This window comes from Oxyura jamaicensis, chromosome 6, assembly GCF_011077185.1.
Source record: "Oxyura jamaicensis isolate SHBP4307 breed ruddy duck chromosome 6, BPBGC_Ojam_1.0, whole genome shotgun sequence".
Taxonomy (NCBI): Eukaryota; Metazoa; Chordata; class Aves; order Anseriformes; family Anatidae; genus Oxyura; species Oxyura jamaicensis.
This window is the reverse complement of record NC_048898.1, coordinates 4,003,752-4,027,610: the sequence shown is the minus strand read 5'-3', so window position 1 is coordinate 4,027,610 and position 23,859 is coordinate 4,003,752. Positions and strand designations below refer to the sequence as shown.

Below are 23,859 nucleotides of genomic sequence, written 5' to 3'. Positions count from 1 at the left end.
ACAGACAGTCCTCTTTTTCCAGTTGTTGGTCTTTGTCTTTCTTCTATACTTAAGACAATGCTAGGTACAGCACTACTGCCACTTCTACTGCAGTCAACACCTTTATCATCTTTCTCACCAAACTAACAGGCACCATCATTAAATGAAAAATATTTCAACATCAAAGTATGGAAGCTCCAAAGATTTCTGTGGTAAAGAATCTTTGTCTTCTGCTCCCTTGGATTTCTGACACACCAACTACTATTTTTCAGAAGGAAGAAGCTTTTACAACACAATTTTAAGTACATAGGAACAAGGATCTACAAATAAATCTTCTTGTTGTGGCCTGTCATCAGCTACAGACAATCTTGTCATGAAGACGAGAAGTTATCCAGTTTATAGGATCCCTGAACTATGACTGCCAGACCATTTTGCCCCACTAGTGCATTCATTAGTGTCATGTAGGTTCTCAGTCCCTAACAAGACTTTGTCCCCTGGTGCCACTTAGGGTCTCTTGCCCATGACAAGAATGCAAAGGACTAAATGTTTATTTTTAAAGCAGGTATCTGTGCTGAAGCTAGAGAAATACTTTGTTTGTGAAGAATACAGTTTCTACTGTGCTTCATGTCCAAACTCACTGCTATAATGAACAATTTTGACATACACCTTTGGTGGAGTTCATGCCATTGTAAATGCTGTATTGTGTTCAGCCCTTAAATTCATAGAGGAGTCTGATCAAAGAATGAATCAGTGCCAGAAATTTGCCTTTTTTGACAGAAAACAAACAGGAAATATCATCATTCCCCAGGTACTAACAACCCCTCTCTCAATTATAAATCCCTTGATTACAAAGGCTCTGACTTATTTGTCCAGGCATTTGCCTTGATAAATCTTTTTGATATTAAAAATTCCACTAGGATCCCTGGACATGAGAAACAATTTATTTTTCTTCTCCCATAATTCATAAGTTACAATACAAAGAGAACAAATAAAATAAAATAAAATAATTTTCTCTTATACAGATAGACCTGTACACAAACTCAGTCTGGCTTTCTTTATACTTAGAAAAGGTGAACACCATCTTGCTTGTTTATAGACAGTTAATCTGGTGCACAGTAATGTGTATTTCTCCAGAAGGCCACTACATCATCCTTGTAAAAGCATGTCATGCCCATGCCTTTGACACATACATGAAATTCAAAAGGTATTCATGCCATCTAAGTTTAGGTGTTTAACAAGTATCTGAATTAGAAGCTGACACTATAAAGTCACTGAAGCCTCACAAGGGCAAATCGGAGAACCCAAGAACAATGACTCATCCCATGAAGTATCCATGGATGGCCAGGATGCCTATGCACCCAATTCAGGGACTGTTTGATCCCACAGAATGGGGTGATGGGTATCATTGTAACTTGGGTCTATTTTTAGCCCATCTAAACTGAAGCTTTTCCATTGAAATTTCTGTCTCAATATTTGATTTTGTTTATTTTAAATAATAAAACAATTTATTTAAGTGCATAACAGTTAATACAGAAGCTGTTAAACTTTCATAGAATAGGTATCCATCAGACTTTTCCCACAGCACACTGCTGTCAGGCACTGTACTGCTCCATCAGAAATGCCCATTTGGTTTACTGGCTCAAGACTAGGAGCTTAGAAGAGCTAACACAGAAGTCCAGAAGGGAGGGAATGCTTCTGTAGGGGTGTGGGCACACAAACAGGTTACAAGGCATCTATTTGCCAGTTGCATTACCTGCTCCAGTGCATGCTCTTACCCTGAATTAAATGACCAAAGGTACCTTGCATTCACTGCAGCCTGTTAGGGCATAAGGATTTGAGTGCATGACAGAAGAGAGGGGTTACTTAGTAATTATTCACGCACATGCTAACACCCTAAGGCCAATGTAAGCCCAGAAAGATAGCAATAAGTCCTGTAGAAATTCAGTCCCAAGCAGTCAAGCTGCAGAGAAAGATCAGGGTTGGCTTGCAGTTTCACAACTCAAACTAACAAATAAAAGGTAAATCACAAGGGTGCCCATGTAAACTCTTCCCTTGCGTTTGTGTGCATGTGTGTGTACATACATGCTGTCAGCTGGAAGAAAGCTGGGAGTGTTAGCTGCCCGAACAGTTTCCTGATCATTGTTTGGTATCAAGATTTTTGTCCTGTTCATCCAAGATTTTTTTTTAACTCCACCAATGTGTATGAGTTTCTACACCCTAAGAAAGGGTGTAAAAAATCATTTGCATGAATGATACATATTCATGTGCTTCCAGTGACCTGGCCCTTATAGTCACTGCTACAGGAAGAGGGAACAAGAAAATATAACATATTCCAGGGTATGTACTCCATTAACTATGGGAACTCTGCGAACACAGGCTTTTTTGGTAAAAATAGTGCTTGTCTTTTTGATCTGCTGTGTAGAGCTTCCAGGACACTGAAGAAAGCATCTTGTTAGCCATAGTAGTGGAACTGTGTCCAGGACTGGGCTCACAATTGGCAACTGCCCTTCTTTTAGGGTAACAGTTTTCTGAGGTTAATGGTGAGTTAGTTCAGCATCTATGGACCTGTGCAAGGAGAGAAGAATTCTAACAGCTAAGCAAGACAGATACAAAAATCAGTAGTCCCAGGAAAGGAATCATTAGCAAGGTGGCAACCAGCAAAAGAAAGTTTAATGCTGGCTGGCTTTAAGACATGATTTCTTCTTCCCTCAACCTATGTGAATACTCACAAATAAACAAGCATCCCTCAGACACTCGTGTGCTAATTCATGTTTGCTTGTGTCCTGTGACTTACCCTGGACTTCCTAATCACAGAAATGAATCTCAAGTTACCCATAATGCTTGCAATACATACACTTACAATGTAGTAGTACTGTGGGAACCCAGAGCATTGTTAAACAAGAACAAGATCCGACAAGCTCTGTAACGTCATTTCTTGGTCACCATAAGGAGCAATCATGTGGTTAAACCGATGTAATGTGGATTATAAGGGAGGATGTTAGAGACAGGAGACTTGGAAAGAAACTGATCACGGGAGTGGACAGGTCTGGAAAATATGATGAACAGTCAGATACCATGTTTGAAAGAAAGACAGTACAGAACAAAATGGATGCTGTAAACAATGGTGTAAATGACTTTCCTGATGGATCAGAGTCAAATATCATTGGTGATGATAAAGCAGTATAATTTACAGATTTGGTGAGTGTATCTGGTCTATATGAGAGCTCATTGAGGGAAAGATGATTAGATGGAGGAACAAGAGAAAAAAATGGGAACTGATTAAAGTATCAGTACATGGAAAGCTAAAACCTGGCCAGATGAATACAGATAGACCCGTCCAACTGCTTTTAAGATAACTCAGCCTTAATGTAATAAGCCCACATGTTAGAGGAAGGTGGTTCAGCCTATTGATCTATAAAGAAGTTTCAGTGAAGTGTTACCCTTTTTCAGTATCATCAGTTGAATGCAGTGACATAGAAGAGACGAACAAAGATTGGTACTGTAGTACAAGGGCCTGTAGCTAGCTCAAACACCAGCTCACATTCAAAGAGCACTACTACAATTATCAATACATTACTTTACTCTGACTCTATTACAGGTAAGAAATAAGCATTTAAGAGATGTCTATTGTATACCTGCAAAGTGTTAAAGGTTTTGTTGACCTCCTTCCCATGCTTCCTTCTAAAGCTCTGTTTCTGTATAAGTAATGATAGGTATGATACTCACTCATCTCCGTGAGGAGAGCACTCCTTATTCTCTCAAGTTCAGAGGTGTCTGCATTTTTCCAAACTGCTTGGCACATCACTCCTAGGTTAATTTTACTTATGAATCACATTGCATAGCATACACAGCCATCTTGGAGGTGTCATGAGGATTTAATGTTCTAAAAACAGTCTCTATGTCATAAGGTTTCCATGAAAGCATTCTTTAACAAAGGCATACAAAGACTAAAAAGTGCATTTTAGTGTTGCTTTAAGAAGATTAGGTCTGCAACTAATCACAGATTTTTGGACTTTAAAGTCATGTAAGATTGATTAAGCTTCCCCCCCCAGCTGCCACATGAAAACATTTATCTGTTTTAGTGCTCAAAGCCTAGAGAGCCAAACTTCTCTTAACATGCAACTCCAATCAAGTCAATGGATTAATACCTCGGATGCATTTGGCACAGCAGATGACACTGCTTGTGCTTAATGTGAACCTGCCTTGTATGATGAAGCTATCATTGCAATTCATGGCAGGAATGAAATGTCAGTGACAGAGAGTATTGCTACTGCAACCATGCCACGTATCTCAATGTCTGAACTCCCCTTGTAGCTGACATTTCATTGCTACCACGTACAACGTTTTGATGGTAAGAATAAAATAAAATGTTAACAAGCAAGGACTAATATGGCAATACCAAAGATTTATCCAAAACTTAATTCTACAAGAGAGATTTTTTTCACCTGTAAGCATTGCAAAGAAATAACATATATTTAGCATTCTTGGCTTAATATCAAAATAATTTAACATTATGACAAAAATAGTGTTGAAAGAACACACTGTGTAGAGAACTAAACCCATGTTTAAAACAGAAGTTTATTCCTGAAATTTTAAATCATTTATGTTGCAAATTTTGGACTAATCAAAGGTAAAAATAACTGCAAAAAGAAAAAGCAATTCAATCCTGATTCATCGTCTGTTTAAGTCCATTAAAGGAATATACTACTCATATACTACTAAAATAACTGGAGGAAATAGTTTACATCATGTGTGTAATTTTGCTTATAGGAATTTAGAATTTGCCTTACAAGGGGATGCAGTACGGATATCTCTACACGAACACAACAGGCTACTTGGAAAAGCAGATCAGTAGGAACACAGAGTTCTTATATCTTATTGATGATTATATCGCAACATTTTGTGTAATGGGTCTTGCTTTATTTGTCACCTGACTGAGGAACTACAGAAACAAAATATAATGTTATTGTACTACATAAATTATTGTAATGTTCTGAAAGATACTGCTGAATGTAATATCAAATTTGAGAACAACGGTATTCTCTTTGATAGCTTTTCGTATCTGCTTAACATGCTCAAATAAGACTACATTATAAGGAAGAAGCATGAGGTAAGTATATAAAAAGACATGAGTAAGTGACATGACTCAGCTCCCAAAGTATACAGTTGCCTACATGAATTACCCTCCTAAAAGACGACTTGTACATTCAAATACCCATATGTGCTTGCAGTCACACAACTGTGATGAATCACACAACTGTTTTCTCTCCTGAAAACGCGAACATTGCCAATTAGCACCAATTGCAAATCTTGAAAACGACAGAAGAAGAAACCGTATTTTATATAGAATAAGTATATAGATCCCTTAGGATCACAGGAATCCTATATAATTTCCTGTTCTTGAACCTAAAAATGGCACTAATCAATTCCAAAGGATCTTTTCAATCAACCCTGTAGTGCACATTACTGTATTTCTCCCTTGGAACTACTAAAAAACATCACTGAACAGAAAAGCAAAGAAAATATGCACTCCTGGGGAGCCAGTCAAAAAGCAAGCTGTACCTAACTATTAGTGGGGAAAATACCAGTCTAAAATAAATGTAGCTATTTCTTCTGTTTGAAGAGGTTTGCATTAGAGGATCTGAAAGTTCTTGAATGGACTATGAGGAAATGTGAACAATGGTTCAGTCTGAAGAAAGAATTATTTTTAAAGGAAATGTACTTTGAATAGAAGTGGAAAACAATCCTTTCAAAATAAATACATGTATATCTGAGCAATTGATAGGATGTAATAACACAAATAAAAAGCAGGATTTTCAAATGAAACGTTAGCAAAGAACCATACAATCTAATCTTATAGAAAATAATGGTAACAGTACTGTGAAAGAGAAATTGTTTAAAAAACAGGTAGTTTGTAAACAATTGTTTTAAGACCAGTGATTTTGCCTATTTTAATCTTCTTTCACACCTTCAGACGGGTGTGATAAAAAGGTGTGAAAAACGATATCTGGCAAATCGTTAAATATTCTGGAGAAATATATCAATATATAATACATATATATATGTATATACTTGCTCTGTTCTTATACTCTTCCATAAATGTCTGATTTTGGCCACTGTCAAAGCATGCTGGGCTAGGTGGACTTTAATCTGAGCCAGAACAAACACCCAGTAAGTTCTTATTTATCTTGCTACATGTGCCATCTCACCTGGCATCCTAGGATATGTGCTGATGTCATTGTTCCCTATTATTTCCAAAGGTGCTGTATGGGTTTGGTTTATACGCACAGTGGTGTTTACACTGTATTGTGAAGCTCTCCATATAAAACAATGCCAATTTCTCTTTGGTAAAACCCTGCAAGACGGATGTGGATGTGTTTTACTGCTGCAAATCTGTACTTCAGCTCTGAAATGTCACAAAAGAGAGCTGGGGCATTTTACAGCCTACTGGCATTCTCTTTTAACATCATATTTACTACGTGCCTGTCTACTTCAGTTGGAAATGTTAATTTCATAAAAATTGTTTTGTGAGACCCATTTTCAATTACATTACAATGGAGACTTGTAGAAGAGGATAGCAAGGAGACGTAGACACAAACCAAGACTTAAATTCTACGTCTCTATCTACAAGGGGTTGTCTTTCTAAAGGGGAAATTGTGTTATGCACTATGATTCATTCTACAGTACAGGAGCTTCCCTCCATATCAGGCTGACCTGTATGGTTTCCAGGCTGTACTGTCAAGTCAGTTGACTGTACAGCCAAAGATTACACTAGTGTGCAACTTGAGGTAGACCGGGGAATACCCTGCCTACTTTAACAAAGCCATGTTGGACAGCAAGGAGTGATGGTGCACAAATAGTACACAGTTCACTTCTTAGCTATGTAAAGAACATTTAAGTTGAAGTAGTCCTTTATATCTCATTGTCCTTTTGAGACTCCTTTTTCAATTTTACATCATGCTTCTATAAAATTCTGGAATTCTGGTTTTCCATGACATGAGCTATTATATTGCCTTTTTTTTTTTTTTTTCCCCAACATATTCATTTGGGATTTTCTTCATGCGTGATTTGTATCATAAACTACTGTAAAAAGTTGTGTTTCCAAGAGGTTACTATAACTGAATGGTTAAACAAATTTACTCATTAATGTTCTTCTAAGTGATGTAAGATGGAAATGTATCAAAGTACCATGTAGTATAAGCTAGGAAATAAGAATTATTACAATTTAATAATCAAAAGCCTACCCTTAGCCTTTCCTCAACTAATTCTACTTGCTGTAACATATAATGGTAAGTACATTTCCCATTGTTTTGATAGCATTTGTATGCACCCAGAAGCTAACAGATACTTTTATCAAGTCGCCATATCCAGATGGATAAAACAATTATTCATTTTTAAAAATCCATTAAATAAAAAAATGTTACCAGCATGATAGCCCCCATATACATATGCACAAAATGCATTAATCAACCATACTCAGTTAAGAAAGCAACGATGAACAGCAAACACAATTTTTTTTTGTTCAAGTTTTATATCCGTTTATATTGATGAGAAAAATCACAGTGAAGAAAGCAGCACTGCAGTTTAGCTTTTTTAATTTAGCTCGTTGTCTAAAAATATAAGTATTTCTAAGTACTAACCCAAACTGGATTCCTATACATAGTACTACACCTTCTCTATAAAACCTACACTGTCCAATTAAATTTGTGTCTGGTACTGCAAACCCACCTGCAGTTTTCTTTCTGTTTTGTATTTTCCATATGAACAAGCAATAGCATTCAGGACTGCTCTCCCCTACTAATAAATATGTTGAGCTGATGACTGCTGTCATTAACACAACCTAAGGAGCTGTCCTTTCACGTGCTGCTTTTACTTTTGTTTAGAGTCCTGCATTTTCTGCTAGCACCACCCTTCCGAACTGAACACTGAGGGAATTAAGAGCACTTAGGAGCATCTTAGATGACAGTGTGAAACCTCTAAAGGGCCCAAAACATTAAACATTAAATATTGGATATGTAGCTGGGATATGTAGCATTGGATATGTAGCTGGGTTTGAAAGAGAAACACAACAATACCATGCAGAAAAGCATTCAAGGCCCAGCTTTCTCACTAGCCATTGCTCTATAAGGAAGTGCTTATTACAGTATAGAATATTGTAATAGATTACTTCTCTTTCCTTACGATACATTTATGTACTCTTTTGTTAAAAGATTTTCTCAAATATATGACAAAACGAAGATTAATATTACTGTGTATTTTAGTCACATTCTGAATCAACGTGAACTTTGGAATCACAAGTTCGAGGGAAATTTGTTGATTTAGTTTTTTTGTTTGTTTGTTTTTGCTACGCTTTAAACCACAACACAGATCTGAATGTACCTCAAAAGAAATTCAGTGCTAGACCGACAGTGTTTCAAACTTATAGCTCCCTTTTCTTCCACTCTACTACTGAAATCTGTGTAACAAGAAATGTATGTGCTAGAGTCGCTTATATAAACTAGCCAATAACTTTTTAAATACTGCAAAGAAAGGAGTTCTATTATTTGCCATACTTGAATACTGTGAAAACCATACATATTTTTATATTTATATTCATATGACTGATGATTCAACTTGCCTGCAATATTCTCTTGGAATCTTCAGGCTAAAAACCACCCATTTTATCATCAGAAAGATTTCCATCATTGTCATTCTAGTTGTCAAGTTGCTTGCACTGACAAACCATATTTTTTTTACCTTGCAGGTGGTACTGTGAAGGGAAGGAGCTTGAAAACTCACCAGACATTCAAATTATCCAGACAGGTGATCGACACTCATTGGTTATTGTTGAAGCTTTTGAGGAGGATACAGGACGTTACTCGTGCTTTGCTTCAAACATCTATGGAACAGACTCCACCTCTGCGGAGATTTACATAGAAGGTACTGTTAGAATTGTTACAGAAATTGGTGGCTGAAACTAGTAACACAGGATTAAGATGCAATTATATATTGTGTATGTTACCTACTCATTAGATTTGTCACAAAAAAATACGTAGCAGGAAGTCAACTGTTTCAGTCACTACTAACAATTTTATTATTTCTCTGTAAAATACCTTCACAGAAGTGACTGCTATTTACCTATCATTTTAATGTGTTGTTTCCCATAGATTTTATCTATCTGATTGCAAGATCAAAGTTGAAAAATACTGAAATTCTGATGCCACCTATATTTTTTTGCCTGTGGTTACTCTATATAAATAAAAGAAACCTCAACTTTGGGTCTAATAAGAATTAGACCCAAAGTTGAGGTTTCTTTTCTTTTCTTTTCTTTTCTTTTCTTTTCTTTTCTTTTCTTTTCTTTTCTTTTCTTTTCTTTTCTTTTCTTTTCTTTTTCTTTTCCCTAGGGTCTTCATTATAGATGGATTATCTTGTCAGAGCTGGTCTTTTTCCACCAGAGAAATTTAAAAGTAGCTTATCTTAACCCATTATTGGGACCTTGTAACTGAAATGAATAGGTACATACCAGCAATTTGATCTTTTACTTGCAGAATAGATGCTGTAAATAAAACAAAATACATACCTGCAGATTTAAGTCTATTTTCTCTCCTTATGCTATCTAATATATCCTACTTGACTTAAGAGAGGTTTATATGTCAAATTTTCTAACACTGTTTTTGGTAAGGTTTTAGATGGCATTCACCACTGTGTTAACAGGATTACAAATTTAATATAAACACACAATCTTTTTTTCTCCTTTTGTCTTTTTTAATTTCTCAGGCAGAGAAATATCACACTATGTGTAACGTCACTGACAACAGCATGACCATTCATAAATTAAAGCACCTACCACACTTCATACAAGGGTACTTCTGCTCTACTGTTATACTTCTTTCACATCTCTAATCTGACAGTGAAAGGACGAATCCTTTTTTAGTATCAGCACTGCCCCTGGCATTAATGGGAGATGTCTGTGCTTGGCAGGGCTTTACAAGTTCTTGAGACTGGGGCCAAGGCCTGCTTTTACCTAACTCAGACGATGCTGGATGGAAGCCATGGCTTGTGGAGATGCTCACTGGCAGAAACTGCAGAGAAAATGCAAATTCCAAAAACAGTGAAGGCTGAATCAGAAGTGTAAAATGACTCAGGAAGACAGCTGTTAGTAAACCCAGCTGATGTCTTCTCCAAACTGTGTTACAAGGCACTAGTTTATGAATAATAGCTATGATTCCAGGTGTTTCTCTCCTTTTATACCCCCTTTTTTAAAATGTGAGTATCAGGTGTCTGAGAAAAGAAGCTCTTATCTGATCCACAACAGCAATTAAAGATTACATCATACTCATGGCATTTTAAAGAAAACCTGAGGAGCACTCAGGTATGCACTCACTCATGGATGCTATTTTCCTCATTTCAATTGCACATCATCCTAAATCTGCCTTATGTCAAGAGCAGTTCTGTGTCTTACACAGTCTGTAATGAACGGCAAGGTTCACTTCCATTCATCCTTCCAATGCTCTAGAGGAAATCTTAATAAAGATGATAAATATGATTCTTAGATAAAATTCTCCAAAAACCACTTCACTGTTTTGTGTTTTCTTTCCTTTTTTTTTCTTTCTTTCTTTCTTTTTGGGTTTTCATAGGAGTCTCTTCTTCTGACTCTGAAGGTGAAACCATCAAAGACGAAATGGATCAGTAAGTTTAAGATGTTTTATCTTCCTTTTTTCTTATAGCTAAAAAAGCCACAAGTGTAGACATTTCAATTTCCATTCATATTTTGCAGCTTGCAAAATGTTGGCTTTTGTTTGGGGTTTGTTTGGATTCTTTGGGTTGTTGGTGTTTTGTTTGTTTGTTTTACGAATAATATGGAACAACAAACTTTAGCTTAAGCACTGAAACTTATTATTAAATATAAACATACGAAGAAATATGCTACATTAAAATACTAAAATAAATCTACTAAAACATGCTATTTGACTACATACAAGTTAAATGGTCAAGTAAGTGTCTGACTTGGAAAAACTGTAGTAAAATTTCTCTCAAGAAAATCCAGTATGTCATAAAGTCTTTGACAGAAGACAGCTATACACAGATTATTCAGATGTAAGACATGGAAATTAATACATAGGAACTGGAGTAAACTGAATTGATGGGCATAAGTCACTGTTTTGTTTGAGCTCCTTTGCATGCATTAATTCAATCCCAAATGCAACCAGTGCTTTATAAAGAGCAAATTTGAATTAGATAGATAGACTTATGCATTCTTTCCCCATTCTTTCCCCATTATGCACTTTTTTCCCCATTGTTTCTTAATGAAGGTTATATTCATGACAAATTTCATTTTCTTTTAAGACACTAATACCAATTTTTTTATACAATACCATGGTATTTTTACTATCCTGTGAGCTCCAATCTGCATACAAACACAAGGAACAGCACAAGAGAAACTGACATTGCCATCCCATGCTGCTCACAGCTGATAGCAACACCTTTCAAGCCACAGCTGGGTTAACCCAGACCATTTTATTGCATTTGGTATAACTGAACTAGATAAGAGAGCTTACAGTGGCAAGATATGCAGGCTGATTCTTACAAATCAAAGTTTACTTGGTAGTACATATCAGATTAAACTAATTAGAATTCGGTCCCCGAAGTGAGGTGGGGGTTGGCACGTAGCTGTGACAGACATAACTAAAGGACACACGTATAGCTCTAGCTTCCAGTTAAGAGAACTTCTTTTTGGTTAATATTTCACAGCAATGCAAAGCCAGCTGACACCTCTCTGAAGGCAGCATCTCCTGCTACTAGAGCTGCAAGCAAGCACCAAGAAACCTCCAAGGCACCATCAGCTGTGGTTCAGCCTGTGTCTGTACCTATCCAGCCTGTGTCTACGCCAGTTACTCAGGTAGCAGGGATGATGTGTTACATTTCAAGAACAAAAATAAAGCACTTAAAATGGTTTCTTCTACAGCTTGTGACTCAGAATCCCAACTTTTTCTAGTTTTTACTTTGCTGCTGTACTTCAGCTCTGAACCTTACAGCCACACAGTAATTGCATATGCAGAAGAGATGTCCTGCCTGCCAGCTAACCTTTAGCACCTGGCAGAGGGAAGGGAAGCTTTCATCCCCGGGTTACAGGCATCTCTGCGGCAATGAGCAGAAGGAGCAGCTGCTGCTAGCTCAGCCAGCGGCAGGAGTCTGTGCGCTCCAGCAGGTCAGACGCTGCATGCCATGAAGGGCACTTGGATGCGTAAGTCAACTCACTGGCGTCTTACATTGCAGACTGACTGGCTCACTTCAATAGTGGCAGCCTCTACCTTTCTCCTCGCCCTCTCCTACAGAACCCACTTCAGATAATTGCCTTTTAATGAAAGTTACTTCCAGCTAAATCATTTCACGGCTCTGTTTACTTTATATGTAGTTATGTTTATTTTCCCTACTATCATTTTAGTATCCACATTAAAGGATTTCTAATTAATGTTAGCATGCATTTATAGACCTGTTTGTTGCAAAGTATCAGAATAATCATAACTGTGAATTCTTTCTTAATAGAAAACAATAACGACATTTACTTAAAAATAAAACCGAAAAGTTAAATTCCCTTTATACTGCCTTTACAATGTTTACAGCCTAGACTACGATGGTAACCAGTAAACAGATACTGAATAAATGAAGTAGTGCAGGTTTACTTTTGGCTGCAAAGAGAAAAGAACTAAGCCTTTGTAATACTTTTTAACAGAGGTTGCCTAAGTCAAATCTGATAGCTATCTCAGAAGCTTATTTCCACTTTCAAGCTTCTTGACTTGTAAGACAGCATGTATAGAACTTGTCTATGTTCTCCTGAGATACCAAATCACTAGTTCTGCTGTTCTGGGGCAACTTCTGTTTTGACTAAAGAGAAAAACTCTATTAACCAAGTTATATAAGAAAGTTTTCCAGTAGTCAGCAATGGAGCAACTTTTATTCACTGCATTTAATATTTTGCTCTAGACTTCACCAATCAAAACCTCTTATGTGTCATTCCATGAGCATAAAGCACAATTTTACGCTCACTTAGATTATCATACAATGATTTGCCTTGCAGTCTGACACAAAGCCAGGTATCCACGTCTGTTCAGAACCCATACCTTCTCTGTGTCTAGTATACAGCACCTGAATGGTTCTTTAGTTTATAGTTCTGTAATAGCAATGCTTTTTAAACCCAGTATATTTTTCACTCTTTTCTATCAGTCCCAGATACTAGTTAATCTAGAGTAAAATTTTTACAGGAAGCTCTCTCCATTTAACAGCCAAGAATGGGGGTACCTGAGCCTTTCAGTTTTCAAAGTATGTAATTAGCACGTAAGGGATGTACCATGTTTCTCCTGTATGTGGAAAAATATCCTATATTCACTTAAACACCATGTGATGTTTTGCAACCCACAGGCTCAAAGCCCCACTAACTATCTGCAAGGACTGGATGGAAGACCTATAGTTGCTGCTCCTGTATTTACAAAGGTAACTTGTTTCGTGACATATTTCATAAGGTAAGAGGCCAATTAATTGTATGGAGAGATAATTAAAAATTTCTAGCTATGAAGGGGAAAAAATGCCTTTCTTAAGGCATTCAAGGACTTGAGTGACTTTATGAAATCTTACTGAAATCAGTATTACTTCCAGATCAATAAAGCATTTACTGATTGCGTTTATGCATTTTCTCTATTAGATGTTACAGGACATCTCAGCTTCTGAGGGGCAGCTTGTAGTATTTGAATGTCGGGTGAAAGGAGCTCCGTCCCCAAAGGTTGAATGGTACAGAGAAGGAACACTGATAGAAGATTCTCCAGATTTTCGGATATTACAGAAAAGTAAGTTTCTTGTGTGGAAATGTTGCAAATATAAAATATAGGCAAGCAACAAAACTGCTAAAATAGCAGCACTTTGAGTTTCTTATTAGAATGGTAAGAACTATATAGGCCTTATTTACAGCAATAAATCTGGGTCACAGAAGCCAAAACTGGAGATGAATTGAACAGCATGCTCAGAGGTAGTATGTGTCTGAGATTCCCCAGACTGTTGTATTGTTTTGCCTTCTGCTTTGATCCCATTGTCACTGCAATGTCCTTTTCTAATTTAGTCTTACTTCTGCTGAATGTTTTTCTTTCTGCACCATTTATGTAGAGTTCCATCACCTGTAAAGTGCCCCATCGTTTATTTAAGTGACTGTGCTAATGGAGCACACTTATATTAGTGCTTATGGACAGTGATTGCTTACTTCTCCACAAAAGTACCTGGATTTACACGTTACATTATAGCATGACTCCTGAATGCTCACATATACATGTGTGTGCACATGATACATGATGGGTTGAAAACGTACTTTTACGTCCCTTTTCTAATGCAGTTGAAATGTCTGTGGATTTCATGCCACTGGACAGATAAAATTGCTAAAACTCAACAGAAATTCCTTAAATATCACACTAAATCAAACCTAAATGAAAGATATTTTTTATCATAACTTGATTTCATGTGTGGAATAGTTTCAGAAATTGTCTTAAATACACGCTAAAGTAATACTAAGATTGCAGAAAACTCCTTGAAGAATTTATTTCCTCTTTATAAGTTTTCAAAGGTGTCCATAATGTTCAGTGGATTTGACATACCATTGAGCACAATGCTTGGCTGTCTCTACTACCCTTTAAACAGAAAACTGCATCAAAGGGAGTATCCTATCATATAGAGAAGATCAAGCTTTAGAGTTAGTGTTCAAGAAAAAAAAAAAAAAAAGGCAAAAGTAAACATATTCCATCTGCTAATTCTGCTTTTATTTCCTTTAGAACCACGATCTATGGCTGAACCAGGTGAGGATCATCAAAAAGTTAATCTTTTTTTTTTTTAATTATACAAATATGGTGGTTTAACCTCTAAAAATATCAATTATTTAAACTCCACAGTTTAATTAAAGCGATTTTTAATTTCCCCATGTTCTATAGTTACTAGTGAGAGACATTTCTAGAATGGTAGAATGTTCCATAAATATGTAACTTAAATGAATTTTATCACTTCAAGAAAATAATGTTTCCATTCTGCTTTGTCCCAGTTCTAACTCAGGATCTGTTAATTTTTCACAAAGCTGAAGATTAACAAAATTAATGTATGAGGGTTCCCTATATCTGAAGTTCAGAAGTACACCAGATGATGCAGGACTGAGCTATTTTTACCTAGTTCACCAGTTAGGGAACATTGCATCAGATGTTTAGCCATGTCAGCCATTCCCTTTGCTCCCTACCAGTGTAATATGAGAGTATCACATCAGGTGTTCCACCCCTGATATCAGCAAATCCTATAAAAGTGGCTGGATTTGTTAATTTCAACAGTCAGAGGAGAACACAGGCTACTCTGCTTGATTGGAGCAAAGGGACCTCATAGATTTGGATTACTTCTCCATGAGACTATCGCCCTCTCTGTTATGCTCTTCACTATCAAAAAATAAAGCAGCCCCTCTTTAGACAGAAAATTACCAAAGGAGTATCAATTCTTATGAAATATGGACTTCTGTAACTTTTCTCCTTGTCATATTAAAAGCTTTTTACCCCAAAAAGCATCTTGAAAGAGACTCTTGCAAAATCTACAGGATTTTCCCCTCTCTGCAATGTCTGTCTCTTAGGCTTAGGAATGAGTAAGTGGAGCTTCTACCAGAACCCACCGATGTCGTTACTTTAGTGTCCAGTGGCATCACTGCTGAGTAATGTGAAGCAGTTTTCAGAGGGTAATCAGTCGGGTGCAGTTGTCACTGCCTCATCACCTGCTGCTCATTCAGAAGGAATCTGGCTTTCCACGCATGCAGTGGTTGGCAAATCCAAGTAGTATAAACTAGATACTCTAATGCCTTAAACTAGTTCTATAATCCTACTACTATAATAAACTATGTTTCTCCTATGGTTGTTAGCAAATAATCTCTTTGTTGCTACTAGATTCTCCACAGTGATGACATGAAACAATTACGTTTAAATGTTGTATGGTCTTCTATAAGAACTGTCATAACCCCAGACTGACTTTTCAAGACAGAATTTCATTCCTGTTACTATAATTTTGCACTAACATTTTTTATGCCCACCTGAGTCTTCTTTGCAGAGAGAAAAGGTAACTTCCCATAAGCACAATTAGCATGATCCCATCTATCTGCTGATCTGTAGTAGTATTTTTGAGAAATGCTGGCCTAAACGTATGTATTTTGCATTTCTTCACCTTACAGTGTCTCTACTTGAATTATTACCAGTTAATTACAACTAACCTTTCAATCTGCAAAGAGATAAATATATATATATTAGTGACTTGTGAGTACAGAGTGCATTTTATTTCTCTGGATTCAATATTAAGTTCTTCATAGAGAAAGTCTGTACTTCATGTGATTAGGAGGACATTCTCTAATGTTTTCCAAACACTGCTGCCACCTGTTCTTCACTTTTGTTGGGCATGCTGGAGCACAGAGGGTACCAGTTGCTGCACACAATGCTGATAACAGCTGCTGCACACAAAGGCTGCCAAAATTGATAATACAGATGAAAATAAAATCAAACTGAGCAAGGTGGAAAACCTTAAGGAAAGTCCCCTAGGGTAGTCAAGGCTTTGTGTGTTTGTTCAATGCGTGCTCATTTCAAGTAATAATACTGCTCTGATGCTTTGCAGAGGAAATTTGTACTCTGGTTATTGCTGAAGTATTTTCAGAAGACTCTGGCAGTTTCACCTGTACTGCAAGCAATAAATATGGCACAGTATCTAGTATAGCTCGTCTAACTGTCAAAGGTAAGAGATTGTTTGAGTCCTTTGCTGGCTCGTAAATACAAGCAGGGAAGGCTGATGTGCTGTGGGGTCCTGGCTGCTTATCAAACATACAGATTGCTCTGTCTTTTCAAAGTGTCTTTCCCCAGTTAGAAATATGAAGCAACAAGCAACATTAGGGAATGAATCCCACAGAGCCCCTCCTAAAACAAGTCTCTTGCTGACTTCAAGAGTTGGGCAATAGCCATTTTTGGAATCTCCATGGACTGTCTACTTTGCTCTTTAACAAACCTTTAGCGCAGAACCCAAAGGAGGAACCCCCAAAACAGATTCTTTCATACTGCCTACGTAGTTTATGCTACCAAGGCACTAAGGAGGTAGGTGAGTGAAGAACCAGTACATAAAAGCATAGCATGCTGGGGACTCTGATTCAGCTCAAGTCCTGGCAGTGCTCTGAACACCTAAAAAGTTTGAGAACTCTCTGAAAAGAAAGTCTGTATTGCAAAGATGCTGGTGGAATTCATGGCTGTAGACCACTACTGGATCTTCCAAACTAGGGCTGTTCCTTCCACCTTTCCCTTTTTACAATATTCCTTTGTTAAGGGAGTTTGTTAGTAAACAGATGAAGTGAAAATACTCATTCCAACAGCTGGCCAGGATATTAGAGAGAGTTTTTCCAATTGTATCTTTTCTGATTTCATTTCACTATAATTTATGGTACTTATGTACCATCAAAACTTTGATATTTGTTATTTCAGCATCTGAAGACAGTAGTAATGCTGCTGCCCTTCACACAATGAGCTCAATCAACTTAGTTGCTGCTGAACATCAGTCTCCCCCACATATTCCTTCCCAACCTGTAAATCAACCCCCCAAACCTAAACTTGAAGGTGTTCTTGTGAACCACAATGAACCCAGATCGAGTTCCAAGATAGGTCTCCGTGTGCACTTCAAGCTGCCTGAAGACGACAAAGAAAGTGAGTCACCACCAGAGGATGGACTTGGCTCTACAAACCAAACCAGACCCAACTATTTCCAGGACAGGATAAATGGACAGCCAGTGAAAGTACCAGAACCAACATCGCCATCCAAGGAACCCCCTCCAGTACTGGCTAAGCCAAAGCTGTAAGTAAAAGGTATTCTAAGTCTTGGGAGCATGATTGCTATTATTTTGTATCTGCTTTATCAAATGTCTATTCGTAGACCAGGACACTGTAGCATTAGAGAAAAAAATGCAAACATGGAACATAAAGACAGTATCACACGGTGCTGGCCTGATTTACAAACCAAGCCTTAGAACGCACTTTCTAAAGAGGCAGAGATTTTTTTCTGTATATCCCTCTTGAGAAAAGTGTGCTCCAAAGGAAACTATTTTCCCTTTTAAAATTTATTTAATTCCACAACGTCTTCTACTGCAAATAACAGATGAACAACATTGCTTTTGTGTAGGCAAAATAAAAGCAGGTTCTTCCAATATATCTCATTATGCAGTTTTGCCAAAAGCAGACGTACTCGTCTTGCACACAGTATGGGCTAACAACTGCAGTCCCAAAGGCCATGCCTCCTGATTTTATGTCTCACAAACATAATTCCTCCTAAAACAGAAAAAAATACTTGCAAGTGTTTGATAATGTGAAACCACATAAACTAAAGAGCACCTGCATGATTAGTGCACTGTGAGTCCAAGGGGAACGTTTAAGGAATAGTGGAATTTTCTTAGAGAATGATTTCTGGAATGCACACTGCAGTTTATTAAGAAATATCCTTTCAGTATTTTTGGAACCTCTAAAATCTAGTTTAACAAAAAGCACACAGAGTCCTTCATTTCACTTCTTAAATAGGCAGCAGCTTTAACTAAAGGTTCAGGAAGGACTTTTATAAAATAATTCACTGATATCCTTAAGCAGGGATGTAATTTCATAGGACAAACATTACAAGTGAGAAAACAGAACTTGCATAGCATGTAGGAGAGGAAGAACTTGGAGCAGTGTTGCTTTTATTTGATTATTTATTTTTGAAGCCCAGATGCACAGCCCTATTGACTTTTAAAGCTATATTTAAGGGATGAGTAGAAGCAGACTTTAAGTTGCCCACAGCTCACATCACTGCTTGCATACACCAGGATTTCTCTCAAAAAATCTACAAAATGTTACACAGGAGTGCATTATTGTGCAGATGCATATGAAGGAGATAAAATCAGGATTGCACAACTTCTAATTCTCTAACTGTAATTTTAAAGCTTGAAAGTGCTAACTTAATCTACCTTTAATGTGATTTTTGTTTAGTAAATTATAGAAAGGGTAATTCCTTTAAATAAATTCACTTAACTTCTCGTATTTGGTTTACCAGTACCATTGTGTTTCCACTTCTACATTTTTAACTTTTTGATGATATTTATTTAATACTGGACAATTTATTACATGATAATTTTCCAAATCCTCTATGTTGCTTCTGTTTTTGTAAGGAGAAAAGCTAGCCTGTATTTCCATATATGCAATAACAAAATACACCACTTGACAATGTAAAATAGTTTTTCTTAATTGCAAAGTAAAAAAGCTCTGAAGACACATACAATAGAGAGCATCTAAGAACAATTGCATCAGGTGCAAATATTCTCTGAAAGATGCACTATTACCTGTCACTAAATGTGAATGCCACCTAAACTACATCAGTGGTGTCTCTTTTGGTGGATTATTGCCAAGTACTATCAGCCAGAATTCTGGTTTCAGAGCTCACTTTAACAGAAGGTGAATAACCACTCTGGCTTGCAAATTCTCATTTCGACAAACCCAGTCCTACTCTTTAGTACACAGGTAGAGATGTACTTAGGTGACAAAGAGCAAAACTTAACAATGTTATCCCTTAAATATCTTCAAGTAAGATTTTTATTTATTTTTTAAGTGTTAAAATGCAAGAATCATCTTCAATCAAATAATTTTCAGTCAAAAAGCTTTTATCATGACTCTTCCAAGGAAGGGCAGAGGAAGGAAAAGTTTATTTTTGTAGCCAACTAATATTATGCTCTTCTCATAACATTAGAGAATATGTCATTTAGCAGCTTTCCCTACCTCTTACTCTATCACAGGACATAGGTCTTTTCTCTCACAATTCACATACAGAAACACAATCAGCCAGCATGTTCAGGGCTTCAACCAGGCTCATGACCAATCTTATTTATCTTTGTTTTGTGTGCAGTGATCAGACCCAGTTAAAACAGCTCCACAACCAAGTCTTGCTTGAACAGCAGCTTGTGCATCAGACATCTACAAGAGAGCTGTCATTCAACACAACTTTATTGAATTCTGCTACTTCATTCAATCAACAATCCACCTCAACCACGTACAAACAAAGCAAAGCCTCTGCTTCACAAGCATTCAACTATACCCGACCTAAGCAGTTCCTACCATCACAGACCCCACCGCCTACCATTTCCTCTTCTAGCTCCTCGGTGACAATATACAGCAGTGTCTCTCAAGGAACTCCAAGAACAAATAACAAGGAAAATGTCACGGCAAATCCTCCACCTACACCATCAAGGCCATCAGGAGTATTTACAAGCAAAAGTGATCAGTCTGTACCAAGCCCAAAAGAATCCATGGTGCCTCCGTTAACACAGTCTACATCCAGTGTAAAACAATTTCAGCCACAGAGTGTGACTCCTACTCCTGTCTCCCCAACTGGCCGAATTCCAAATCCAGTAGCTTTCCTTAGTGCTGTTCTTCCTTCACTTCCTTCTGCACCATCAACCAATGCTATGGGGCTGCCTAAAAGTACACCAGTCACGTAAGTAGTATGAACTGTATGTGCAGAAGCAGGGACGTGAAATACTTGTAAAGGAAACTAAGATGTAATTTTGTTCAAGTGTTTAGTGGAGATTTTCCTGAAATGCAAGTCATTCATATAGTAGAAAAGTGAGTTACTCATATATTCTGGTCACTTCATCATTACATTCAGTTAAGAAAGGAAGAGAGAACTGCTTCTATTTAAAAAATAAAAAATAAAAGTAAAGGTTAAGGTTATGCATTTTATTTATCTTCTCTCTTAAGGGTAAGATAAATTCAGGATAGAGAAATTGGAGTTTCCAAACAGATACAGACAAGAATGTGGGGGCTCAGTCGGAGATTCACAGAACTGTTCTAGTGGGAGAAAAGAGATTTCATCATGAGCTCACAGGATAAGCCACTCCATTTGCCTATATTAGCTATAAAGGACCATTTGCCTAAAAGCCCTTTTGCCTATATGAGCTATAAAAACTTTCTTACCTACCATGCCTCATAATATGTTATTTCTTAGGCCAGATAAATTGAAGAAATAACTGGTGGGAAGGTATTTTTCTAGCTGCAATACTTTGTTTTTAAAGTCTGCTAGAAAATCTCAGGAGAGTTAATGGCTTGCACAGAAATATTTTAATTCACAGCCAGAATGATTTCTGTGACAAAATGGCTACCACCACACAAGCAAATCAGGGCGATGATGTACTAGAAAGGTCGTGGCCTTATGAGTTCCCTTTTCACTAGAAGACTTGAAATTAATATCCCTTTTGCAGACACTGAAACTTGTGTTAGCATGGCTAGCACCAGTAGATTGATAAAACTCTTTATCCGCAGAACTCCAAATTCTGCACAAAGTAAGGAATATTTCTCCCTTTTACCAATGGTAGTACACTTCAAAGTAGTGATAGCCACCAGTAAGTCCCAAGCTCCTATTTACCTTGCTGATAGTACATCCACCGATCTGTAATTGTAATAGAGAAAGTGTCCCTGCATACAGAGCATTTCACCACTCTGGCAAGGAAATCCTGCCTTTGATCCGTTATTGCACCTCTACTCCCAGACTTCCTGATCGCCCAGCACAGGCAGGTAATCACAGCTACCCTGTGGCACATGCCTGGGGTACTTCAAGGTCCTGGCATCATGGGCAGCCTTATAAAATAAAGTTAGCAGGTTCACAGTGAAGGTTTTAACTATACCCGACTCAAGCCTTCATCCTGCTTCCATAAAGTTGCACCAGAAAGCACAAATCAAATGGAACTGGACATCCACTACCCTTCCTCCCATTCAGAGCTGGTGCACAAATGCTCAAGCCCAATTAATTTGCACTAATAACACTTAATGTTTGCAAGGTGCTTCCCTTTTTCTAACTGTCATACCAAATAAACCATTATGAAGGCATTATCAAATAAATCCTTACACTATGCCTACCAGCTAGGGCAGTTAAATACTGTTTTTTACATTTCACCATTCCCCTGTGAGCTGAGTTCTCACATAACCAGAGCGTATTGTGCTGAGACTTGGAGCTGAAAGGTCACTGTGCCTGCAGGGCATTCCACAAGGCAGGTATCTTGCACAGCAACGGTCAGTTATGCCTTTCACCTAGACCCCTGATATTAGGATCCCAACTACTAGAAAGCTACTGGAACACTGCACTCTCTTTAATATTGTGTGGCTGTTGTGTTTCAGCAACACACTTGTGCAATCCCCTGACATTATTTTAAAACTATTCTCAAGCCCTGCTAAAATAAAACACACCACATCTATAGAGAGATGTTGATGTTAGGTGTCATAAAAGGGTGAGAAAAATGAAGGATTATAGGAAGACCAAGTAATCACTGAAGTTGTAAAATAAAGATCAGTAAGAAATTAACTTTCTACATTATTGCCTGATGCAATAAAATGCACTAATTGTACACCTACAGTAATACCTTTGCACATCTCTTCAGCATCTATTGCAACATCATTATTCTAGGATAAGTATAAACAGAACTTAGAATTTTATGACAGTATTATAATGCTTATTCTCTTTAAGATGTGCATCTTTAATTCCTGATGGCATTAATGGGAATGGGATGCATCATAAAAACAGTAGCAAAAAAAAAAAAAAAAAAAAAAAAAAAAAAATCCTATATTGTGCTTTGGCTTCTACATAAATAAATAAGTTCCTCCAGACAACTGAAGCTTAACATATTATATCACAGGTGACTGTATATATAAATATCTCTACTGGTTGCTGCATGTTAGTGTGAGAATTTTCTTTTAATAGCTCAACCCAGGGATTAACAAAGAAAAATCTGAAGCCTCTGCCATTAGCAACAGATGATTCTATTCGGGAAAATAAAGCTGCACTTGTAAAGGACCTGGAAAGAAAACTACATTTCAGAGAGGATATTAATCAACAAAATAGTCAGCAGGTAAGAAAAACAAGTGTCATTAAAATAAATTTCACTTGTGAACAAGGCATGTATTATGAGTTGTGGCACAAAAAATGTTTGCATGGTTGAGCAGCTACGCTACTCTGCAGAGTAAGCGTTTGTGGTAAATACTGCTTTGGAATAGCAAACTGGAGCTTTAAATAGGAAGTCCGAGGGGGTGCAGCTGTAGAGGTTTGGCTTTGTGACTGTGTAGCAATTTTCATTTTTGATAATCTCAATTAGAGAATGGTAGGAATGCAAAACCTTTTTCTTCTCACATAACGTTCTACACACAGGATTTCATTTTTTACTTTACAAGCTGCTCATCTCACTGCACACACACACATTCAGACACTGTACATTCCTAACCCAAACTAAGGAGAAAGGTAATCAAACTGTAACAAAAAGGATTCTGCTTTCACTTTGAACTAAAATACATTTTTAATTTTTTAGCATTAAACATTTTGCCAAATCTCCTGATACATATGAATTGTCAGGAAGTTGTTAGGAAAGTACTTAACAAAGAAGTTTTAGTAGCTGTTACCCGCAGACACTAAGTTTAGGACTGTCGTTATTAGAATTTAGGAAAACAACAAGCCTTTTACAAAGCTGAAGTTAAAACATTCCAGTTCATTCTTAACTGGAATCAATAAATCCACCGGTCTGGGCAGTGTTTACAAAATTAAAGAAGGAATAAAAAATATTTTTAGGTTAAAATCACTGTAATCAGGTTCATCCATCCTTGTAGGGTGCCCAAAGGACTGCTAGATAGCTGTTCTGCCTGCAGGTGATTATTCTGCTCTCGCCTTGACCATGGAGCCCTCCATCATCATCCTGCCAGCTCATGCTTAACGCAGCAAATAATGGTTTATCCTGATCTGTCATCAATAAGGGAACTTTTCACATTTGTTAGCCCTTCTGACACAGAACATGCAAAGATAAGCAAAAAGCCATGGGAT

At 37.2% G+C, this 23,859-nt stretch overlaps 1 protein-coding gene across 4 annotated transcripts in view; it reads left to right on the top strand.

The window, feature by feature from the left end:
• Positions 1-23,859, top strand: part of MYPN (myopalladin) — a 72,990-nt gene that overhangs the window by 27,301 nt on the left and 21,830 nt on the right. For all 4 annotated transcript variants that reach the window (XM_035330590.1, XM_035330589.1, XM_035330587.1 and 1 more), the window contains 10 exons: positions 8,723-8,898; positions 10,596-10,647; positions 11,710-11,857; positions 13,378-13,449; positions 13,658-13,799; positions 14,769-14,792; positions 16,621-16,737; positions 17,472-17,838; positions 19,909-20,496; positions 22,753-22,900. In XM_035330590.1, the coding sequence (XP_035186481.1) occupies positions 10,640-10,647; positions 11,710-11,857; positions 13,378-13,449; positions 13,658-13,799; positions 14,769-14,792; positions 16,621-16,737; positions 17,472-17,838; positions 19,909-20,496; positions 22,753-22,900 (1,614 nt within the window). In that variant the 5' untranslated portion in view covers positions 8,723-8,898; positions 10,596-10,639. The remainder of the gene's footprint in view (positions 1-8,722; positions 8,899-10,595; positions 10,648-11,709; positions 11,858-13,377; positions 13,450-13,657; positions 13,800-14,768; positions 14,793-16,620; positions 16,738-17,471; positions 17,839-19,908; positions 20,497-22,752; positions 22,901-23,859) is intronic.